The 23,968-nt window shown below is 43.9% G+C and overlaps 1 protein-coding gene across 1 annotated transcript in view; it reads left to right on the top strand.

The window, feature by feature from the left end:
- Window positions 1–23,968, top strand: part of LOC135213198 (bromodomain and WD repeat-containing protein 3-like) — a 50,573-nt gene that overhangs the window by 15,202 nt on the left and 11,403 nt on the right. Inside the window, exon 3 of the mRNA XM_064247169.1 lies at window positions 18,335–18,469. Coding sequence (XP_064103239.1) covers window positions 18,335–18,469 — 135 coding nt within the window. The remainder of the gene's footprint in view (window positions 1–18,334; window positions 18,470–23,968) is intronic.

The following is a 23,968-nucleotide window of genomic DNA, read 5'->3' as shown; positions in this document are numbered from 1 at the left end:
GGGTAGCTGGCAACCCAGGCATAAAGTTAAGAGACGACGATCGTAAGCTGCTGCTGTCACTGTCCTCTCCGCCAGTCCAAACGAGGCAGTACCAGCTCGTTCGCTGTCATGCGCTGTAGGTTACGTCTCTCTCTCCTGCGGGATTGACTGACTAACCGTATCTCTGTGCTGGCAGTTTTAAGTCTCTCTCTCTCCTGCGGGATTGACTGACTAACTGTATCTCTGCCCTACAATCACGGACTTTAGCCTAAGATTGAGGGGATTTCTTACATGAATGAATAAACATTGCATTCGTTTTGCCTTACTATGTTCTCAGAGATATCGCTTACTCCTTTCGGTGCTCGTTACCGCACGGTATAGGACTACGAGTCTACCGCAACTTTTCACTATATGCTCTCCTGCTTAGGCAAAGCGCAGCCTTTTTAGGAAGTAAACATACTGTGTGAGGATAATGGATGAGCTTGCTGGGACCATTTCCTTCCTAAGAAGTTTGTTTCCCTGAATAGACTGCAATTCAGACCTCTACAGTTTTTCCTACCGGGAAACTGAAATTTTATTAAAGATCTAGGAATGATTCTGAACATCTCTCGGTGCGTAAGTATCACTTGAGGTGATAGAAAGAAGGTGCCGGACATCTGGAGAGGGTTTCAGATGTCCTGGATCATAATCTGAAAGAAGTGGAAGCAATTCTGTCGTCCCTCCAGTCCTGGAAACGAGTTTTTGGAACCAGTGGTCCATATCAACTCTGATCTTCCACAGCTCTCTCATATCTTAGGAAGTATCTTCTCTCGGTCCCTGTTCGGGTTTACGAGAAAGAGCCTATTATAACAACAGACGTAGAATGTAACGATCCTCTAGAGGTTCGTTACAGGATTGCAAAAGTCCGTACGAATCGTCTCGATCGACGGCAGCAACTACTGTCTTCCGAGTGGAATCTTTCTTTAGAAGTATGTTGAGAGTTATGGAGACTTTAGGGACGTCCTTTCATACATCTCTTCGCTATGATATTGAACAGGGATGGATGTTTAGTCTTTTTTCCCTTTTTCAACGCTTAGGAAATGTAATAAGATGATTTATACCATCACAGGGAGCGACAATGACGCTAATCGCCCCATGTTGGCCTTCAAGATCCTAGATTCACAGAGGTCACGTCCTTCCAAGGACCTTTTCCGAGAGAGTCGGTCTACTTTAACACGAAAGGTACCTATAACCTCTCCGCTCTGAGTCTGACTACGTTCAGACTATCGAGATGTTGACAGCATAAGATTGCCGTCTTCCCTTTCCATTTGAAGAATGGGATAAGCTGGCAGTCACAACTATTAAAGAATACGCAAATATGTTGTTGACGGCCTTTGGGCTCAGAGATTTGCTTCTGTCAAACAACAAAGCCCTTCACGATCTTTGAGTTCTGTGGAATCTCGAAACTCGCTCACCATCTACTTTTTGTCTCACCTGTTTTCTCGGAGTCAGACACTCGTGCGAGATCAGGAGACACATAGTAGCCCTGAGTTTCTTGTTGACGAAGTCGGTTTGCGTTTACACACCCCCGATGATCGTTTAACATGAGACCAGGTTGGACTGTCAGCATTCGTCCTTCGGGACTGAATCGCCTTTTTGCTCCTCGCTCCTTTCTCCTGGCACCAGAAGCTCGAGTCAGGAGTGGCTCAGGAGTTGATTCACTAACGACGTTGGGTTGCGTTCATACCACAAGGTTTGCTTAGCTTGAATCGCCCAGGCAGTCCAGACACTCATCCTTCAGCGAAGAATAGTGCCTTATGGTCTTCAGGGTACAGCCCTTGCTGTCCTTGATGCGTCTGACTGGTCAACTGGTCGGTCACCTGACTTTAGTACAGACTGACTGACTGTGCATGTCCAGATCGAAGCTTTCAATATGGAACTTAGACATAGTCTGAAGTTCTTGATGTCAAAGCATTCGAACATCTCCTACCTGTTAACTTCTTGCACGTGATCAGGAAGGCCCTTTTCTAACCACCCTAGATACGACAAAGAGGGTTAGTGAGGTTTTCAGCCATCGTCAGAAGTTTTGGCATTAGAGAACACAAGGCGGTGCGTTCTCTAAGCCTTCCGTTGTGGCCTAAGAATGGAAACCCGTCTTGTTCTTGGGCCAGGAGCTTGGAATCAAGGATGGCACAAGTTATTGGGCAGGAGCCAGAGAGAGTCCTGTGCCCTGTCAGGTCTCTCAAGTTTTATCTACATAAAACTCAAGAAAGTCGAAGTCGTACGGACAATCTGCAGTGTTCCGAAAAGACCAGACTGCCCATATCGAAGAACACCCTGGCTTTATTGTTAAGGAGTTCTTTCAAAAAGCCTCCTTCATTGTGTTGGCACAAAGATTTGAAATCTTTTGATTTGAATGCTCCACGAGGTGAGGGCGCGGCCTCGGAAGCATTTTAACAGAGCATGGCACTCAGCAACATCCTGAGTACCATGTTTTAGCGAAGCAACTCTGTGTTCAATTCACACTCCCTGCGAGATGTGAAGATGACATATGAGATCTGCTGCTCGCTAGGGCCATACGTGTCTGCAGACACAATCTTGGGGGCAATGTAGTACCACTCATCCTATCCTGTAGAAAATGGTTAGGAAGAGCTCTTAATTTAGTAGTTGAGTCCGCCGACAACGGTGACTTCTTAACTCTTAAGCCTTAGTTAACACACCTTAACTTTGGCTAGGTTGGTCAGGTGGTGATATATTTTTTATATATATATTTATTTTCTTCTTAGCCCTCATGGTATGGTCAATATGGTCTAGTCACGTCGTGGTCTCGCCCTGTTGACAGATCATCTGGAGTGCACCAGCTATATAGGTCTCTACCTCGCTGGCAACTCTAGTAGCACAAGCAGACTTACGTGGCAATAACCACGAAGCCAGCAATGCTAACAGGTGGAACCAAGATGTAAATCATCTGCATGCATTTGTTTCCCAAAATCCTTCTATTCTGTCCCTTCCCACCTCCAACGGTGGGATTCAGCCATATATATATCTGACAGGTAAGTTTCATGAACAAAATGATATTGTTATGATACAATAAAGTTTGTTCTACTTACCTGGCAGATATATATAATTAAGTACCCACCCACCTCCCCTCAGGGGACAGTGGAAATAAAAATATGAATAGAAAATGGGACTGGTTCCTGATACCCGCCTCCCAGCGGCGGGAATGGGTACTAACCACCTGGCCGACCACTGTGTGTGCCGGAAGTTTTTGAATTTCTGTCGGACTTCAGAAAAATACAGCATATATATATCTGCCAGGTAAGTATGAACAAACTTTATTGTATCATAACAATATCATTTTTTACTGATTAATTTAAAAGATCTTGTGGCTTGGAAAAATCAAATCAGAACAGAGCACCAAGAGAGATTATCTTGGATTGTGCAGGGTCCCAGTTAAACTTATTAATGACTGGCAACTGACTTTGGCAGTAAGCTACATTGTGAAATTTATGGCTCTATTAGTTAAAGAACCAATCCATAGAAGCTTGATAAAAATAATTAATGATGGACAGTTTAGGGAAACTTGATGTACTGACATCATGTCTGTGTAAGATCATGGAAAAAATGGTCAACACACAATTGATGAATGTGGAAAGAGGTAAATATCAGTGTGGTTTTCGGAGTATGCACTCCACAACTGATGTATTGGCTTGAATGGAATCGTCAGTATGTGAAGCTTTTGTAAGCAGCATCACATCAATTTTTTTTGTCTTGAGAAGGTTTATGATACAGCATGGAGATATGGTATTCTGAGGGTTCTTTATGACTGTAACTTGGGAGGCAGTCTGCCTCTTTTTATCAAGGCATTTCTAAGAACATAGGTTGTTCCTACACAATGTACAAACTCTTGGTCTTTTACATTTGGAATTACATACGGTGAAGCTGGAACACGGCCATTAAAACTCTTGAACCAGATGGTTAGGCAGTAACTACCTGCCCAAATGTAAGCATTCCATTTGCTTTCAGTCGTCATGCAATGCAGACGTTTGTGTGAGCTCTTGCGTGAATGTTGTTAAACTCACTTTTTATGTATGCAGTCCCCTGTTATCGACAGGGCCCCATTCTCAGGAGAATGCTGATAAGCAATAACCGCCATTAGCCGAAACTCAGTGATTTATGGCACTTATGGCGCCAAGTTTCGGTTAATGGCGCCAATAACTGGTTAATGGTGCCTCTGTTAGCTATGTTATGGTGCCATAACTCTATTATTGGTACCTTATGGCACCAATAACCAAAACTCAGCCCAACCTTATATGTAACTCTTAAATCTTTTGTTAGCTTGTCTCTACATCTCCTGCTCCTCCTCACTTAAACATAATCTTGCCTATACAAATCATTTATAATTCATTATGTACTCGCTTGGGGATATGCCAATGCTTTTATGTACTATACTGGTACGTTATAAACTGACACAGCCTTACCCAACCACAAATCCTGTGCGTTCTCTGTTTCAGTCATCATTCGTAACAGTTCACTCAAAGTTCTAGGTTCTCTCTGCTAACCCATTAGCCTAGACATGTAGGGAGTCATTAGTACATGCTCTATCCCCCCATTCTCTCAACATTGGCTCAAAAGGTCCTCCAACAAACTCAGGCCCAAACTTACTTTTGTGATCCACCATCACTACTACTACCTTCCTCTCTGACACTCTCCTCACATAGTCTCCACATCTGCACAAATTCTCCTCAAATATGGCAAAAACATTCTCTCTTTCATACACTCCACCAACTTAAACCTCACCATATGGCCATATCTATTGTGCGCTAACTTACACGTTCCTATAGCACTGCTTTCTGAAAACACAGGCACTTACACCAACTCACCCAACCGCTCTCTTGAAAAGTAAAATACTCCTTCACACAAGACAAACCTATCAGCAAGCTTCCTGTAGTCTCTCAAGACTGGAGGCCATAACCTTAACAGTATTCCCTCTCCCACACAGGCTTTCAACTTACTAACAGAAAAATATCCGCGCTGCATTCTTTCTGCATCCTCCAAAGTCAGCAACTCACTGTCACTCCCTTTGACTTCTAGCACATCCTTATTTTCACTCTTGGTTACTACTAACTCGTCCTTCAGCAACAGTCCTTTCCCCACATCCACGTTCAACTTATTCATTCTCAAAAAATTTATTCCAACAGGAAACAACAAGGCTTTTGTTTGTTTCCTAACACTACAAACCTACATTCTACCTCCAATTTCCCTACTTCAACTTTCAACTGATACACCTTGGTCTCACTTATCAAACAAACTTCTTTTTCATGTTCCCCCTGGTCGTCTACTACTAACAGCACTGCAGGGTTCTGGTTCCCTGATGCTTTCTTCCTCCGCACACTCCCTTTCATAATTCCTCATCTCAACAACCCAGTTATAGTGCACCCCACTCAAACACTACAAGTGCAACACACAATCACCCTCTTTCATTCCTTCCTTATGGTACACTAAGGGTTCATCACCACCAAAGTGCACATACACCACCACTTCATACTTCTTACTTACCACAAGCAGCTCCACTTGGAAAGGAGCCACCCCGGACAAATCATTGCCTTCTCCTTTTTGTACTGGCTCACATTCTTCTTCTTTCCCACCATTATCCCTACACTAAGGGGTTGGTTGCCTGATGTGCCTTTCCCTTCAACGTCAGGCATAATTTATTATTTGGCAAAGCGGTTTTTACGACCACATGCCCTTGCTCACATTTTTCAACCCCTAACATCCAGGCCACTTTCAGACTTTATTCATCACTTCTCTTTGGAGATCATTTGTACTAGCAGGGACTCTCGCTTTCATTCTCGGGCATTCCATTGAGGGGTCACAGGTATGTATTTCTGGTGATAGAAGTTCATTCTCGACATGGTTCGGAAGTCATGTAAAGCCGTTGGTCCCGTTGCTGAATAACCACTGGTTCCGTGCAATGTAAAAACACCATACAAACAAACAAACAAACTCTCGCTTTCAATCCATCACTTGCTTACTCTTTCAATCCGTGCCATACACTTTCAAAGCAAGAATCTCCTCCTCACTTTCACGAGCAACTTCCAACCCTTTTGGCAGATTCTCAGGATTTATATCCCCTATTTTCTCAATAGTTAGCTCTCCAGGAAATGTGAATATCATATCTGCAACGACATTTCTTTTCCTCAGGATATATGTACTCCACTACAGAGTCAAAGTCACTCAAATCTTCCAACTTTCTTGCGATCCTTCCACATCTTTCATTCTTTGCAAATACATGAGAGACTGATGATCTGTTCTTACCTCAAATTTCTCCCCGTACAATATCAGTCTCAAAGCTTTTACACAAAACTTCATTGCTGCCAACTCTCTTTCAATCACCGAATACTTTCTTTCGGCCACACTAAAGGCCTTAGACACATAAGCTAACACTGGCTTTCTCTCAATCCCATTCACCACTTGTTCTTGCCACTTCTAGCTTATACTACTTGCGTATAGTCTGGATATGCCAACTCCACATCTTTTACTACCTCTTCTTTCAATCTTTCAAACACTTTCATCCCACTTCAGCACAGTGCTGTTCATACATCCAGTCTATTCCATCAACGGCTTAGATATGCCCGAACAGTCTTTAACAAATTTTCTACCAAACTCAACCAATCCTAGAAATGCAAGCAACTCGTGCACTATCCTGGGTCGCGGAAAATCTCGTACTTTCCCCACAAACTTTTCTGACTTTTTCAAGCCTGACGCACTCACTATATGCCCCCAAAACTCTACCCCTTCTTCAAACCACTCACACTTCACCACTTTCACTTTCATGCCTACTTCCAACTTTCACAACACCGCATTCACCAACCTTTTATGCTCTTTCAGTCTTACTTACCACCAAAATATCATCCAGAAACTCCATCACATTCTCATGAGCAAACTCACTCAATACCAAATTCATAGCTCTCTGGAATGCTGCAGGTGAATTTGCCAATCCAGAACTTAGATTCCTAAACTGGTAGTGTTTGTTGGACGTGGAAAATGCAGTTATTGGTTGGGAATCTTCGGCGATCGGCATCTGGTAATACCACTTTATTAGATCTATCTTAGTAAATACTTTCATCCCATTCATACTATATACACACATTGAAACTAAACAGATGGGGAACCTATCTTTTTCTGTCACCTCGTTCACTCTCCAATAATCTATACACGTTCTCAAATTTCTGTCTGGTTTTCTTATGGGTACTATAGGACTATTCCACACACTCTCACTCAGCTCTATACTTCCTGGAGTATGAATCATTAAATGGGCTGTGATAATTGCAGCAACAATGGCAGCATCCAGGTCATCGGTTTTGTATGTACAGCCAGGCATCAGGCACTTTACAAGGGGTCAGCTTTGGAGCACAAGTACTGTGTTCATATAAGAAGTTGGTCTATTTGCCTGGCCCTTTATTGAGAACAACAATGAATGCTGTCTGAAAGTTTACAAATTAGAGGTATTGAAATATCTGCTATTTAAGTATGCATTACAGAGATATGAAATAACTGACTCAATATTGTTACTGAATAGATGATAAATGCAGTAAATACATAAAAGTTTCCATGTCAGTATCAATTCTTACAGTAATAATATGCTTTGAACAGGTTTGTGATAAAATTGCCAATTTCTAAATTACAAATGGCCTGTATGCTACCGCTTTTCAGTTCAAGTTGCTTCCCAAGATAGCTTCTCTCTGATCAGTTGGTTGGCCTAGGTTTGGTGATCGTATCTCAGTTTTACCGCCTCGTGGTCACTTCGTGATCACGGGACAGCCAGACGCCTGCCCAGTCACCTTCCCCCCCCTCCCGCTCTTCCATAGAGTCGGGCGGGGGCGGGGGTGGGTCGGTCTGCCCATGCTCGCTCCACATACCCGAGCCTGCCTCCCTCTCTCTCCTCAGGCGGAGGGGCTAGGGAGTCGGGACAGACCCAGACTGGTCTCGACCTCTCCGGCTTCTCGGTCCGGCCGGGTGTTACGTTTGGGGGGGCCCTGGGGGGCCTTCCCCCTTCCCCCCTCTGTTACTACCTTGTCGCTCCGGGCTAGCTCGAGCATGTATGTCCTCTCGCCCTTTCCCTCCTTACTAGAGCTCCTCCCTGATCGGAGTCCTGGTATCCAGCGGAAGGGGCTAGTCCACCCGGTAGAGTGGACCGGAACATACAGTAGGTCACTACTAACCTTACCGTATTGCTGAGTTACTACACGCTCCGCTTCACACTGGACCTAGTCCGGTTCGCTTGTGTTTTAGGTTTAAGTTATCTATAAGTTTATCTTAAGTACCTTAAACCCATCCCCCCTCCCTTTCATATCTTACCGGATCTCTCCGGGATTATAGCCTATTCAGGCGAAGCAGGGAGGGGTTATGCCCAAATTTTTTCCGAGCTCCGGCATGTAACGGAGTTCTTTTGTCCTTTAGTCTGTAAGTGATGCCTTTTAAGATACTCATGTGTCTTCCCACTTACAGGCCACCAACTGTGAGCATCCGGGATGTTCCGCTACACTTCAGGACCCCTGTGGACACGAAGTTTGCCGGTCCCATGCTCCATGCGCGACTCCGCACGGGGACATCCAGGTCTGGTACCATGAGACGTGTACCATATGTTACGATCTGGTGAGCCAGCTTTTGGAAGGAGTAAGTATGCCATCTCCAGTAGCTGCTCCGCTTCTTTTTTAGTGCTTAAGTTTTCATCATTTACTTTAACTTAAGGCATCTAGTTTAAGTTATACTCTAAGTTTTAGTTTTAAGTGATTCTTAAATCTAAAATACGCCCTCTCTTACAGGCTCCGGCAGTAAGGGATACCGCACTGGCTACCCTGCGGGCCTGGGTCGGAGGTTTTGGCAAGAACGCCGCCAAGGGTCAGCCCTACATCCTCGAGAAGCGGTTAGCACTATTAATCTTCCCCGGAGGCAAGGCGACAGGTTACGTCGACCCAGTAGAGGCGGACCCGACTATCGCCTTTATCCAACAACAGCTGGCGGCCTCCTTAACTGAACAAGACCAGGATATCTCCACGGATGTCGCAACCCTGGATATTAATGTTGAACCGATGGTAGGTATAGACGACCTGTTGGTCGAGGTAAGTAATGTAGGCACTCAAGGGTCGCCCTTGGGTGTGACTGTTTCTTCTACCCCTGCAACCTCTCCATCCTTCCAAGGCTTTACGGGTGATGAATTATATACTCCTCCTGAGGCTTCGGTTAGACCTAAGGTCAAGGCTAAAGTGATGACCTTGACTAAGACGTCATCGTCGTCTAAGAAGACGTCCTCGTCTTCTTCCTCACGTAAGTCTCCGGCTCGCAATCCCGGCCCAGACAGGTCTAAAGCTTCTAGCTCCGGCTCTAAGTCCTCAAAAAGTAAATCCAAGGAGAGATCTCGCACTCCGGCAGAATCACCAGTTCCGCTACCATTGGTTCCAATTCAGAGCCTCCCCTCCACCTCCGCAGCAGCTCCGGCTTTGGACTCCAATGCTGGCCTGTTGCAACAGGGGGGCGGTACCCTACGCTGTTGGGTCCCTAAAGAGTAGTATGGAACAGATGATCTCTCGCCTGTCGGATAGGATCACTTCCCAAGATACTATTATAGCCGGGCTAAGAGAAGCCCCTCTAGCCTCTCCCTCACTTTCCAACACAAGTGGAACTCAGCTTCCTCCGTATGACTCAACTTCCTGCTTTCTCTATGAACAACCCATGGAGAGTAGCGCATACGCCCCCTTCCAGGACGGTCTCATCTCCATCCCGGAGTTTGGAACTCGAAGAATAGAAGACTTCGAGTTCTACCCGGAAGGCCTACAGCCTCCTTTCATAGGCTACGCAAGGCTCACGCCTTCGGCTATGGTTCGGGACGATAGGGTACCAAAGGAGACAGTCCTCTATTCACGAGACCAGGCTCAGAGAGAATGGCTCAGATGTTTAGAGGACATGGATTGTTCTAACACCAAGATACAACCATTCAAAAGTCCCTTTACCATTTTCACAATGGATGAGAGTACCCCGCTCCCGTTCCTAACCAAGATAGCTAGGTCGACCATCTCAGCGGCCCAGAAGGGGGAACCCATGCCTCAGTTGAAAGAAGCAGATCCCACATCTCCGTTACTCCCTTCAATTGGAGAATTGTGGGAAGACTTGCCGAATACATTCTCAGCTGGCAACTCAAACCGGACTGTGCTATGGAGCAGTTTGGTGAAAAGCTACCCAGGCTCCCAGATAGTCTTATTCAAGCTGAATTTGACGCAAAATCACGACTAGCCAGATCAATCAACTCTATGGCTATGTCTGAGGTAGCAACCATGGCCTATGGATCAGAACCAATTTTTAAGCTTATGACCAAAGCCCTGACTCAAACGGTGCAGTCAGATATGTTCGAGTTTGCCACTGCTAGAACGAATTGTAAGGAAGCGATGGTCCTGCTAGAGGCAACCATTCGACATGAGGCCGAATAGGTTACTCTCCTCTAACATCTGGGGCGCAGATCTCTTCCCAGAGGCTATGGTTAAGGAAGTCCAGGCAGAGGCTACGAGGTTGAACCAGAGCCTTAAGGACCGTTGGGGCCTTACGGCTAGGAGGAGACAAGACTTGACACCTAAAGTAAGGGACAGAGGAAACCCAAAACCCAGGCGTTTTCCAACCTTACCAGAAGAAGCAACCACGCTTTCCTCAACAAGTTCCAGCAGTGCCGTTAGTGCAGACAGCCCAACCTTCCACTTCTAAGGGTCAATCACAGCCAATTTATGTGATATCCCCTCAGCCTCAACCCGTCTACCTCATACCATCTCTCCAGCTTACAATCAAGCCTTCGAGAGTCAAGCTTCTCAGAAGTATGACCGCTCGGGTAAGGAGGCAAGAGGTAAGCGGTCCTTTCGTGGGAGAGGATCGGGAGGTCCCCTTTAATAGGGGAAAGCACTTCAGAGGAGGCCGAGGCGGTTACCAGAACCAATGAAGAACTTCAGGTAGGAGGGAGGCTGTTTCACTTTCGCCACCGGTGGAACTTCAGCCAGTGGGCTCAGAGCATATGTCAAAAGGGCTGGGTGGAGCTGGTTGACGAACCACCTCCAGCCAGACCTTTCCGTCAACTTCCTTCAAAGAATTGACAGAGTACGCGGAGGACCTCCTTCAGAAAGGAGCTATAGCGAGAGTCAAGAGATTAAAATTTCAAGGTCGCTTGTTCACGTGCCAAAGAAAGGCTCACAAAAAAGAAGGGTAATCTTAGACTTGTCCCGCTTAAACTTAGCCATCGCTGCGACAAGTTCAAGATGCTCACGATCTCACAGGTGCGGACCTTACTTCCCCGTGGGCCGTCACCACCTCTATCGATCTTACAGACGCCTACTATCATATCCCTATTGCAAGACACTTCCGTCCGTATCTGGGTTTCAAGATAGGAGACCAGACATTCTCCTTCAAGGTAGTTCCATTCGGACTCAACGTGGCACCCAGGGTGTTCACGAAGCTAGCGGAAGTGGTAGTGCAACAACTCAGATCGCAAGGGATTATGGTAGTGGCGTATCTCGACGATGGTTGATCTGGGCCCCATCAGTCGAGGAATGCAACAAGGCTACACTGAAAGTTGATCCCGGTTCCTAGAATATCTAGGATTCCAAGATAAACAAGTCCAGTCAAGACTCACTCCAGAGTCAAACTTTCAGTGGCTAGGCATTCAATGGAATCTATCCTCCCACACTCTGTCGATTCCATCTACCAAAAGGAAAGAAATAGCGAAGTCAGTCAAGCAATTTCTAAGTCACAAACTAGCATCAAGGAGAGCTCAGGAAAGGATCCTCGGCTCTCTCCAGTTTGCATCAGTAACGAACGTCTTAATGAAAGCCAAACTGAAAGACCTAACCAGGATCTGGCGCTCGCGAGCAAATGTCAGGTCCAGGACAAGCTATCCTCAGTGCCTCTGATTCTAAAGAATCGGCTTCTGGCCGTGGGCCAAAAGGTCAAGAATCTATCAGTGTCAGTACCCCTTCAGTTCCCTCCACCAGGGATCACCATCCACACAGACGCGTCCTTAAGCGGCTGGGGAGGGTATTCCCAGGTCAAAAAGGTTCAAGGGATTTGGTCACTCCAGTTCCGTCAGTTCCATATAAACGTACTGGAGGCAATGGCAGTGTTCTTGACTCTAAAAAGGTTACACCCACCAAAGTACTCCCACATAAAGCTAGTCCTGGACAGCGCAGTGGTAGTACATTGTATAAACAGAGGAGGCTCCAAGTCACGTCATCTAAATCACGTCATGGTAGCCATCTTCTCCCTGGCAGACAAGTTCAGTTGGCATCTTTCCTCCACTCACATAGCTGGAGTGAGAAACGTCATAGCAGACGCCCTATCCCGATCAGTACCCCTAGAGTCGGAATGGTCACTAGACAACAGTTCGTTCCAATGGATCCTTCAAAGAGTCCCAGGGCTACAGGTGGATCTCTTCGCATCCCAAGCGAACCACAAACTACCGTGTTATGTAGCCCCCAACCTGGACCTCTGGCTTACGCCACGGACGCCCTGGCTCTGGACTGGAACAACTGGGAGAAGATTTACGTCTTCCCTCCATGAATCTCCTTATGAAAGTATTGAACAAACTCAGGACATTCAAGGGTCAAGTGGCTCTAGTAGCCCCAGACTGGCCGAAGAGCAATTGGTATCCCCTAATTCTGGAACTGGGCCTTCGTCCTCTTCGGATCCCCAGTCCCAAGCTCTCCCAGTCAGTACAAACGAAGACTGTGTTCGCTTCCTCAAGGATTCTCAAAACCCTAACTTTATGGATTTCATGAAGTTTGCGGCAAAAAGAGATGCGAATATTGACCCTCAGAATATTCTCTTCTTGGAATCCGATAAAAGGGATTCAACTTTGAGGCAGTATGATGCTGCTGTCAAAAAGTTAGCAACCTTCCTGAGAGAGTCAGATATCAGAATCATGACAGTTAATTCAGCTATATCCTTCTTCAGATCCTTATTTGAAAAAGGTTTAGCAGTAGCACGATTACGACAAACAAGTCAGCCTTGAAAAAGATATTTCAATTTGGATTTAACATAGCCTTGACGGATACCTACTTCTCGTCTATTCCTAAGGCATGTGCTAGACTTAGGCCTTCTGTGAGGCCTACGTCAGTTTCATGGTTCTTAAACGATGTTCTAAAAACTGGCTCCGAAACCGATAATGACACATGCTCGTTTATGATGCTCCTAAGGAAAACCCTATTTTTATTAAGCCTGGCTTCAGGAGCAAGAATTTCAGAACTGTCGGCTTTATCCAGAGATCCGGATCATATTCAATTCCTTCCCACAGGGGAAGTCCTACTTTCTCCGGAACGTAGCTTTTTGGCAAAGAATGAAGATCCTTTGATGAGGTGGGAACCTTGGAAAGTACTACCTCTTCCACAAGATGTATCCCTTTTGTCCAGTTTCAACCTTACGAGCCTTTTCTATCCAGGACCTCCTCATCCTCATCGGGGCCCTCGTTTAAGAGGGAAAAAGGTGGAACTTTATCCATTAAAGGCATCAGGCAACAAATCCTGTACTTTATTAAACAAGCCAATCCTGACTCTTTCCCAAAAGCACATGATGTCTCTAGTCAGTAGCCACCTTCAATTATTATTTCCAACACATGAACTTCGATGAGTTGAAAAAGTATACCGGATGGAAATCGCCGACAGTGTTCAAAACGTCATTACCTTAAGTCCTTGGAAGCTCTGAAATTTTCAGCAGTAGCAGCGGGAAACATAGTTTCCCCTGACTCTAGTTAATTTGTAGTAGAAGATTCAGTCCTCCTTTCTACCTGCTTCACCCAACAGTTCGTCTATTCCTACCGTGTTCATTTAACATTCACCTTGTGCCTTAGCTGCTTTTATGATGATGTAGTGGGTGCCCCTTATTTTTTTGTCTAGGGACACTCACAGATGATTATGCATATTGATCTCATGGATGTTACCCCCTTATTTTTTATGCTAGGGGATACATCTCATTTATAATGGTTACGGGTGTTTTTGTATATTAAGTCATATACATTCCTTATATATTATCATTGTTGATTAATTTGTTCATTTGTTTGTTTTAATTGCTATTATATTTTTGATACATGCCTTTACACAGATACCATTTTGTTACATGTAAGCCAATTTACCTCTGTACATATGTAAATTACCTTATGTTTAAGAAACATGTTTAGAATTAAGGGTAATTTAAGCATATTTTAGTTTGTATCACTGTGTATTTGTATCTTTTTAGCAATTATACTTCTTTTTTATATTTACTTTATTTTTTATTTGAGACCTATTCTGATTTATTTTATTACTTTTGTTTACAATCTTGTGCTATTTCTCTGGTACGATTTCGCGCAGCGACACGAGCTGAGCCCAGGAAAGGATTTGACGTAAGGAAAAATCTAAATTTTTTTTTTTTTTTTTTTTTCTGGGGGGCGATTGGCTCGTGTCGCCCAGCGAAATCCCACCCTACCCATCCCTTCGCCCAAGATTGTCTTGCTAACTTCAGGATGGCCACCAAGAGGCGCAGCAGTCGGCAGCATGGGATGGAGTAGTAGTAGTACGAGTGCTCACTCTGTGGGTCGGCTCCCCTCTTGGAGGGATTTTGTAGTGGGAGATTTCTATTGGCATTTGGCTCGTGGTAGTGGTCTCACTCGCCTAGTGTTCATACCGACACCCTCTGGAGGGTGAGCGAGTCAGTTATACTGACCTTTTTCTTTTTTATTTTATTTATTCTCTGGTATGTGTTAGTACATTTACCCTAGAAATAATAGATTAAAGGATATTTCGCTGGCGACACGAGCCAATCGCCCAGAAATAGATTTTTCCTTACGTCAAAATCCCTTAATAAGGGAACTAACTCCACAACATAGTTATCAGTATAAACAATAAAGGGAAGTAACCATTCAGGTAGAACTGCCCATAATCATATAATGCCCACCTGATGCCACCCTTCAATCTGTCACCTGGGCTGGAAAGCAAATTGGAATGCTTACATCCCGCCTGCCGAGTGGTAGTTAACTACCTAACCACCTTGTTTGAAAGTTCAACGGCCACTTCCAGCTCCTGCAGAAAAGTAATTCCTAATGTAGAGAACCTCAGGTTTGTATAGTTAGGGAAAATACAATTTACTTTTAAAAATTGTGGTTATGACACAGTTTTAATAGACATAATGAGTCAATCAGTCTTTTTGTTCTGGCCAATGGCTTTAGCAGATTCTTCAAATTCTACCTAGTGACTGTCACAAGATTATTCGTAGTCTAGTCTGGTGGTTTTTGTCAGATTTTCCCTTCCTTCTGGTTAGATAATAATAATAAGTAGTAGTTTAATTGGTCAGCTCTGTAAAAAATTGAAATTCCCAGAGGGCTGGCCTTCTTTTCTCTAGTATTGAATTAGACCCTACTTTTTTGTACAATTCGTGAAGATGATTGAACTGAAACATTACAATAGAAAGTATTTTAATGCAACATAATGAATATCTGGAGAACATCATTTACTAGGACCGTGCATTGGTATTTCTTATGTATATACAGTACATGCAATGCTAAGTTATTGGTGGCCTCAGTTATCACTGATCCAGTTTTATTGCGCTTGTCTAGCACCGAAAAACGGCGATTTTCATCACCGAAATGTGCTGATTTCTGTTTATTGGTGCCGATAATAGAGTATACTGGTGCCAACACATGCCTAACAGAGGCACCATTAACCAGTTATTGGCACCAAAATCCGGTTATCGGTGCTGATAAATGCCAAAAATCTCAGATTTTCAGTTACCAACAAGTTTCGCTTATCATCAAGCCATCAGAATGGAACCCCTTTTGATAACTGGGGACTGCCCATGCTGTTTTTGTAATTAAATGTCTATTCTTTTATAAAGAAGAAAAGGTTTGTTCACAAGGAAAAAAACAATCCTTGCCTTTTTAGGTACGTACAAGTATTCCTAAGTGCAAGCTGGAATTTTGTTGTTGGAACTTGGCAACAAGTCTTGTGTATGTACTTTGTTCCTACACAAATCCAAATCTTCATTCGTTACACAGAATTTTGTCTGCAAACTTGAGCTGGAATGGCCATTCAAACTTATTGACATGGTAGTCAACTACTGACAGACAGGGGGAAGCCCCCACCCACTTGTCAGTCTGCTTCCAGCCGCCATCAAGTTCAGAGGTCTTTTAAGACTCACTGCCGACTTTTGCTATTTGAATTTGTCTTGTTTCAACTTGAATATTCCTTTTCCTGTATTGATTGTTGACTATGTGTTTGTTTTGTATTTTCAAGCCCATCTGTCAAATAAGCCTTCTTGCAAGAATGTTACCCTCTTGCCTTGGACTCACTTCCCTTGGACCAGTAGTGGCTACTCAATGGGTTGGATGGTGAGCTCATGTCCTTCTGAGACAGATATCACCTCCTCTACATATCCAGTTGGCAGGAGAGGACTGGAGGGACTGGCTCTCGTCTCTCTCCCTCCACGTAGGGGGTAGTGCCATCAGTGCACCTCATTCAGTGCAAAGTAGGCATTACTTAAGGGTCTTTGCAGTTCCCTTCAGCCCCTAGCTGCAACTACTTTCATTCCTTTTACTCTACCTCCTTCATATTTTCTTTCTTCCATCTTACTGTCCACGCTCTCCTAACAATTGATTCATAGTACAATTGCAGGCTTTCTTCCTGTTAACCCATCCTTACCTTTTACTGTCAATTTCCTTGTCAGCGCTGAATGGCCTTAGCTGCCCCAGTGTTTGGCATAATACCAAAAACCTATATAAATCAGATCAAATCTTCCCTCTCCCTTTTTTTCTGCAACTTAGCTATCTGACTAGGCACCAGTCTTTGCATTAGCAATGAAGGAATGCAAGTTCTCCTCCTCTATTGGGGGTAGGAAGAGGCAGGGGTGAGGAGAGATAATAAAGCAAATTCATGTATCACGTTTACCTGTTTTATTGTCTCTTGACACTAAAGTAAAGTGTAGGTTCTCACAGCCTGATGAGTAAGGGATGCAAACCCTTTACTTAATGGTCAGGAAATTCTCTTGATTATGATTATCATATTATTCAGAAGATGAACCCTATGCACATGGAACATGCCCACAGGGGCCATTGACTTGGAATTCAAGCTTCCAAAGAATATGGTGATATTTTGAAAGCAACAGAAGCTAGCAATGGGAAATACAGAGAGGCAATCAGTTAGTACAGGCAGTCCCCCGGTTATCGGCGGTCTTGGTTGATGTCCGTCCAGTTTTATTGCGCTTATCTAGTGCCATAAAGTTGGTGATTTATGGTGCCATAAAGGCTGAGTTTTGGTTATCGGTGCCATAAGGTGGTGATAAGAGAGTTATGGTGCCATAACATACCTAACGGAGGCACCATTATCATGTCATCGGCGCCATTAACTGAAACTTAGCGCCATAAATGGCCAAGTTTCGGTTAATGGGGGTTTTCGCTTATCAGCACCCTGCCGAGAACGGAACCCCTGCCGATAACTGGGAGTGCCTGTATTAGATAAACAGATAAGTTAACAAATAAGTTAGATAAATAAAAATGTAAGTAAAATATTAAAGTAAAAGTTGAGTTGTATTAAGGTAGTTATGTATTGCATCTTCACTGGAACTGCTGAAGTTCCAATTGCACAACATCCTCTGGGAGGCTTTTCTGTAGGAAACCTCTCCCTCTGAAGTCTATAGATGTGTACCAGCTTTTCCTTTTTGGAGGAAGCTACCTGATGCAGTGTTGGTAATCTTACTGCTTTGTGAGTTTTTCAGTTGTCAGAGCTACTTTCCAGTCATGCTACTCTTTTGGAGACCTTTTATGGAATTGCTTTTCATTTATGAAAATGGGTGATGGAAACATTTTTATTGATGGTATAGATTGTCTTAACAATGGTGATTGGTGTGGAGACAGATTTTGCATCTTGTTTTGGATTGAAAACTAAAAGTTAAAAGTATTGGCTTTGAAACAAGCCATGCTGATTGATAACACTTGAGGATTGCAGCTCAAGAGAGAAATTTCTCTACTGATAAATTCCATCGGTTAGTATAATAATCATTCAGAATACAGTACATACTATGTATTTGAAAGTTGACGCAATGCACTGACAAATTTTAGCCTGATTTGGGATTGTGTAGTCCAGGGAATTTCAATTTCAAGATATAACTTTGTTGTGCTGTTGATAGTTCTTGAAATTCTCACTTTTCAGGAAAGAAATGGGTATGCTGAATTCATATGATATATCTGTTGTGCTGATGGAAGTTAAACAAATGGAATGGATTCTCAGTTTTCTGGGAAAAGGTTGGTATGCTATATTCATAAGATATATCGGTTGTGCTGTTGATAGGTCTAAAAATGGAATGACTTCTCACTTTTCAGGGACAGAATTGTTATGCTGAGCTCATATGTTGACTGCATGAAATTCTTGCCATGTCGTCTTTCGTTTGGCGGAATGGATCCCGAGGTAGAAAAATTGAATCAAGACAAATTAATTGGCTTATACAAAGATGTTAGGTAAGTTGTTCCAATACTAATTAGAATTGTATCCTTTGAACTTAATAGATTATTCAGTACTAGTAGCAATATAGATGGTGCTCATACAAGAAACAAATTTCTTATTTGTTTAGCAATTAAATTATAATTGTTCCTACATAAATTCACAAACCTTTGTTCTTTAAACAGGAATTTAACTTGTGAATGTGAGCCGGAATGGCCGTCTAACTTTACTAAGATTGTTAGCTAGTGATAGGTAGGGGGAAGCCCTGCCCACCTGTCATTATGCACTCCACTTTGTTTCCAGCCGCCGTTGTGTTGTGTATAGACATCTCTGCTGCAGACTCTCTGCCCAACTTGCCATGTGCTTTCCTTTATGTTTTTCTTGTTTGAATGTACGTATTGATGTGTATGATTACTGAGTTGTTCCTACACGATACACAAACCCTCGGTCCTTTACAATAGGAATTACAAGCGGCGTAGCTGGGATTATGTCCGTTACAATAATTTAACGAGGTGGTTAGGCAGTAATTACCATCCTGACGAGAGCACTCCAATTTACTTGTGGCTATTGTCGAGAGAAGACATTTGTAAGCTCGTGCTGACTGGTCATTAATCACGATTTCCTGGTGGGATCTTTCTTTTATTGCATCTAAAATGTGTTGAATATACTGTTTGATATTAATGATTAATATAAAAACCCACTTTTTGTGATAAGCCTTGCTAACCATCTTCCCTTTTGTTTGTTAAGGCTTGGCAGTAAGGGGGTATTTACGCCCTTATCACTTATTCTCGCCATTTAATTCAAGGGCATGACGGTATTTTTATTTGACATTTATGCTTGCACTTTGAAGATTTACTGGGGAGGTTTACCTTTTGTTTTTTCTCTCCCAGTATTCCCCCTTCTCCTTCGCCCTTTTCGCCAGCTTATCGGATGAAGAAGGGGTGGGGGTGGCGTGTGGTGTTGATGTTTGAGGGATCTCCTCTCATTTTGGAGGGCAGGGCCCTGTGGTGTGAAGGAGTATCCATCTTTTTAATAATTATCTTTTTTCTGCAGGCTAACAGTAAGTGATAGTAGATTACAGCAGTGGATGGTTGGATATCTCTTCATGTTGGCTATCCTGACCCTGGGAATTATGCCCATGACTCGTTAGGATGCTGTGACACTGGCGCTCGAATGTGTGTACGGCTCCCCTGCTGAAAAACTCATATTTATTTGCTCCTGTCATCCTGGAGTCTCATCACTGGACAGCGTTTATGCAGCTGCCCTATGGTTGCTACCTCTACTTATGGGATGGCTTTGCTTCATTCTTCAGAAGAAGTCCTGCAGAATCTGGCGAAGTAGTAGTCCAGGAAGAAGAGGCCTTGAAAGTGTCGTCTTTGTCTTTGTCGTATTCATCGTCTTACACCTCACCTCCCTCTTCAAAAGCTTCCCGTCTAGGAAGACAAAGGTAGCTTTCTCCATCCTTCTAAGAGTCTGCATCCTTCCCCAGGGAGAAAGCAGTTGTCTCTCTCATTGGCTCACCTGCTCCTTCAGAGGCAGGACTGTGACGCTGTCTCCAGGGTCTAGTGTCTTGGGAATCTCAGGAGTTCGAACCAAGGTTCGTTCTTCTGTCCCTGGTACCAGGGGCATTGCTCATGGAACCAGGGCTGTGTTGGAGACTCATTCATGAGTCTTCGAATGTACAACCCTCCAAGGGGTCATACATCCACAGTCAGTGACGAGGAGTCTTCTCTCCATCGTGACAGTGGCAGAGGGCTGCTCGGACCCAACTATGAAGCCAGAACTAGCTTTCACCAGGTGACAGGGTCAATATTGCTGTCCCTTGGAACAAGACATCTGGAAAGGCTAAGAGGAGGGTCCCTTTACAGTCCTCTTAGCACGAGGTTTTCAGCCTCAGAAAGGGCTGGGCTGCGCCATAAGGATGACGCATGTTCTCGCCAGTCTGGCAGCCATGACGCTGCTAAAAATTGACAAGAACCTCTGCATTCTCCTTAGGAAAGCGTCTTGCCATCTTCTGTTAATGACAGAGAGACTTCTCACCATCTCGAACACCTGGTGTTCTGATTCTCAGGATTCGAACATCTGGCGACTGTGTTCTCCATGGCTCTTTCTGTCCTGTCCTTTTGGCGGATTCCAATCCGCAGTCCCTGTGGGGTCTTGTGTTTTGGGAGCCTTGTGTGCATATGCTGTTGAATTGTACTCTTAATCCAGTCATAAATGCTCTCAGATAGGACTGGTTTTTATGCCTGTTCCTCCTTGATTTCTATGGAAGTCAAAAAAGGGACCCTTCCCTGAGGATCGTTTAACAAAATTCAGGAGTGTTACCAAGAGCTTGAATTCCTTGGAATTTCTGGCACTTTCCTAGTGTTATGGTATTTGATGATTTCCAAACACTCTGGCGAGACGGAAGTTCCCGATTATTATTATTTATTGTACAAGAATTTGGAGTCTCGCTGAGCACTTGAATTCCTTGGAAATTTTGGTGTTCTCAGTGTGTTTTGGTTTTCTGTGATTTCCAAACATAGGGTGAGACGAGCATTCCCAATAAATGGTATTTCAAGAATCAAGAGTCTCGCTGAGTGTCTGGATCCCTTGGTTTTGCTTGGGCTTGCTGAGTGCTTGGCTTCATGTTGCTGAGCACCAGAGCAAGACAAGGCTTGCTCTATTATTGCTTTACAAGAGTCTTCAATCTTGCCAAGCGCAGGAATTCTTACGAATTCTAGCACTTGCTGAGTGCTCACTATCACGAGTACTTGGATAGCAGGACAGTCTTTACCAGTACAGAGAAGTTCGCTCTGCAGTCTGGTCTGGGTTCTATGCAAAGCTTGGCACTACATGCCAACATCTTGGTGCATGGGCAAGTCCAGTCCTCGTGTCTTGGACCCTAGGATCCAAACACGTAGGACAGCAGACACAGAATCCCTCTTTATTCTTCTTCTTGAGCTTTGGCCCGAAGGAGAAGAGTTAATTGGGAAGAAGTGATAGTTCTTTACTGACAATTACCACCCATAATTATGTGGTAGTGGTCAGCTCAGTTCAGTTGACTCTGCTTGGCTCTGCCGAATGCACTCTCTGCTCTCGATCAATGCAGTTCCTTGCCATGGCACAGCACCCTCCTTTCCCGCGCTGCGCTCCTGGTGTAATCTCGTCAGACTGTCGAGTTCCACAGAAGGGATCGTCATCGTCTAACAATGCCTTCCTGGCCTAAGAAGAGGAAAATAGCTTCTTCGCCCCCTAAGAAGTCTCAACACAAGACTTCTAAGGGTCTGCATCCTCCCTCTGGAGAAGAAAAGAAGCAGTTGGCTCTCTCATTGGCTCACCTACTCCTTCGGGAATGGAAACCATGACACTGTCCCCAGGATCTAGTTTCTTGGGAGCCCCAGGAGTTCGGACCCAGGTTTGTTCTCCTGTCTCTGGTTTCAAGGGTGCTGCTCATGGAACCGGGGCTTGGTTGGGTACTCATTCACAAGTCTCTCCGAGCGTACAACCCTCCAAAGGGGATCATACACCCACAGTCAGCGGTGGGAAATATGCTTTCCTTTGTGACAGTGGCACAGGGCAAGAGGAGGAACCGAACTGCCTAGGCGACTCGGACCCTCCTGTGAAAGCCAGGAATGGCTCTTCCTTAGGTGCCAAGGTTGATGTCACTGTCACTCAGAACAAGGCATCTGGCGAACATAGGAGGAGCCTCTCTGGATAGTCCTCTTTGTGAGGTTTGACCATGAAGACAAAAGCATAGCAGGATATGGAAAGTTCTTGCCAACTTTTGGTGCATTAAACTCTGCTCAACTCTCACTTTCGTTCATGCGAACGAACCAGTTGTAGGAAGGAATGCTTTGTTGGGTGAGTGAGAACCTCTGTTCTCCCCTTAGGAAGTGTTTTTCACCGAGGTGAATATGTTTTCCTACTCTGTGCATTGCTATCATCATTGCAAAGTCAAAGAAGAGTGGGCAAGAACAGTCAATCCTCCTCCCTTTTTTCCTTCCACTTCCTGGGTTACAATGGAAGGCGTGAGGGAATAAGAGGAACTCTACAGAGGCTACTCCCCAGAGTTAGAATACAAGAGTCTATGTTCCTGGTTCAATCTGTTCAGGGTGGATATCACTGAGAAGTTTGAACTCCACCTCTTCAGTGTTCCCGTTTTTGGGAACTACCAGTTGGGCATGAACTAGTTGTCTGCGGTGTCCTGTTATCGCCGTAAAAGCCTCCCTTCAGAACAGCATCACTTCACTCTCTTCATTAGAGAATGAAGGAGGTCTGCTTCCAGTCCTTATTCTTTTTCTCTTTTGAAGTGAAGAAGAATTAGGCTAGCGTTCGATTAACAGGAGCCTATGAATATATAGGTAGTTGTCGACTTACGATCACAATTGGTTACGACTAACCGTTTGTAAATCGGTTTGGACATAAGTCGGCCCATGTTAATTTACCGTAAGAATATTATGCTAGCCTAGCGTACATTAGGGTAATCATTACCATCTTTACTTATAGGGTAGCCTAGCCTACACTACACAGCATACTTAATACATATATGGCATAGTAATTGTTAATTTCAGCTAATTCTCTAGGTTCAGTGCACATTGGCTTATGATAATTCAGTACAAAGAGAAATTGAATAACATTTAACAAGTTGGCCTCTTGTTTATGATGTTGATGCTATCATGGTACATATATCGTATATATATGAAAACAATAGCCTAGCCTACAGTATACTGTATACTACATATATGATATAATTTAGTAATTTATTAATATAAGCCAATTTTGTAGGTTCAATGCATTCTGACTGTGATATATCAGTAGAAAAAAAATTCGACACGAAACGGGAATCAGATTCGGACCAACATCGGCATACCTAATTGAGTGATGTCAGCCTGCTGACGGCTACGTATATTTATGAAATAAAAACACAATGAATATGCATCTTTTCTGTGAATCTTTTAAAAAGTTATACATTACTGTATCCAATTATATTGTATGTATTAATGAATCAAACAAAAACTTCTTTCAGTTTTCTTCTGAAGATTGAAAAAGAAACCCACAAAATCACTGTGTAACTTGTTTACTTCTAAGTATTTATATTTAATTTTACTCCACACTCAAGTACTTTCAGGCCCTATCTGTGGCCCATTTTCAAGAGATGTTTGGATTGTCAGCTTGGGTCAAGGCCCAGCAGTCTTCTGGAACTTCTTCTTGTTGAGCTGTCATTTATGTGATGGCTGTTCTGGTTTCCTCGAGAGTTGCAAATCCCCTCTTGTCACTGTGATATCCTGAGCTGATGGTCAATGGGGTTAACCCTTGTGGTAAGGGAGTGGTCACCAAAAGTCTGTTGGGCAGAAAACCTAATCTTCAGGTCAGCAGGGTCAATCTTAGCTTCTTTTAATATCAAAGCTCGGCTTATGGGATCTTCTGAGGTAAAACTTTTGTTCTTATATTATTATATCATAAAATACTAACAAAGCGGTCAGTGTTTTGGTACGTTTTATTTCGCCATATTTAAGTCAATTCAGAGCGAATTG

The sequence above is a fragment of the Macrobrachium nipponense genome, chromosome 42, assembly GCF_015104395.2.
Source record: "Macrobrachium nipponense isolate FS-2020 chromosome 42, ASM1510439v2, whole genome shotgun sequence".
Taxonomy (NCBI): domain Eukaryota; kingdom Metazoa; phylum Arthropoda; class Malacostraca; order Decapoda; family Palaemonidae; genus Macrobrachium; species Macrobrachium nipponense.
This window is presented reverse-complemented; position numbering and strand designations above follow the sequence as displayed.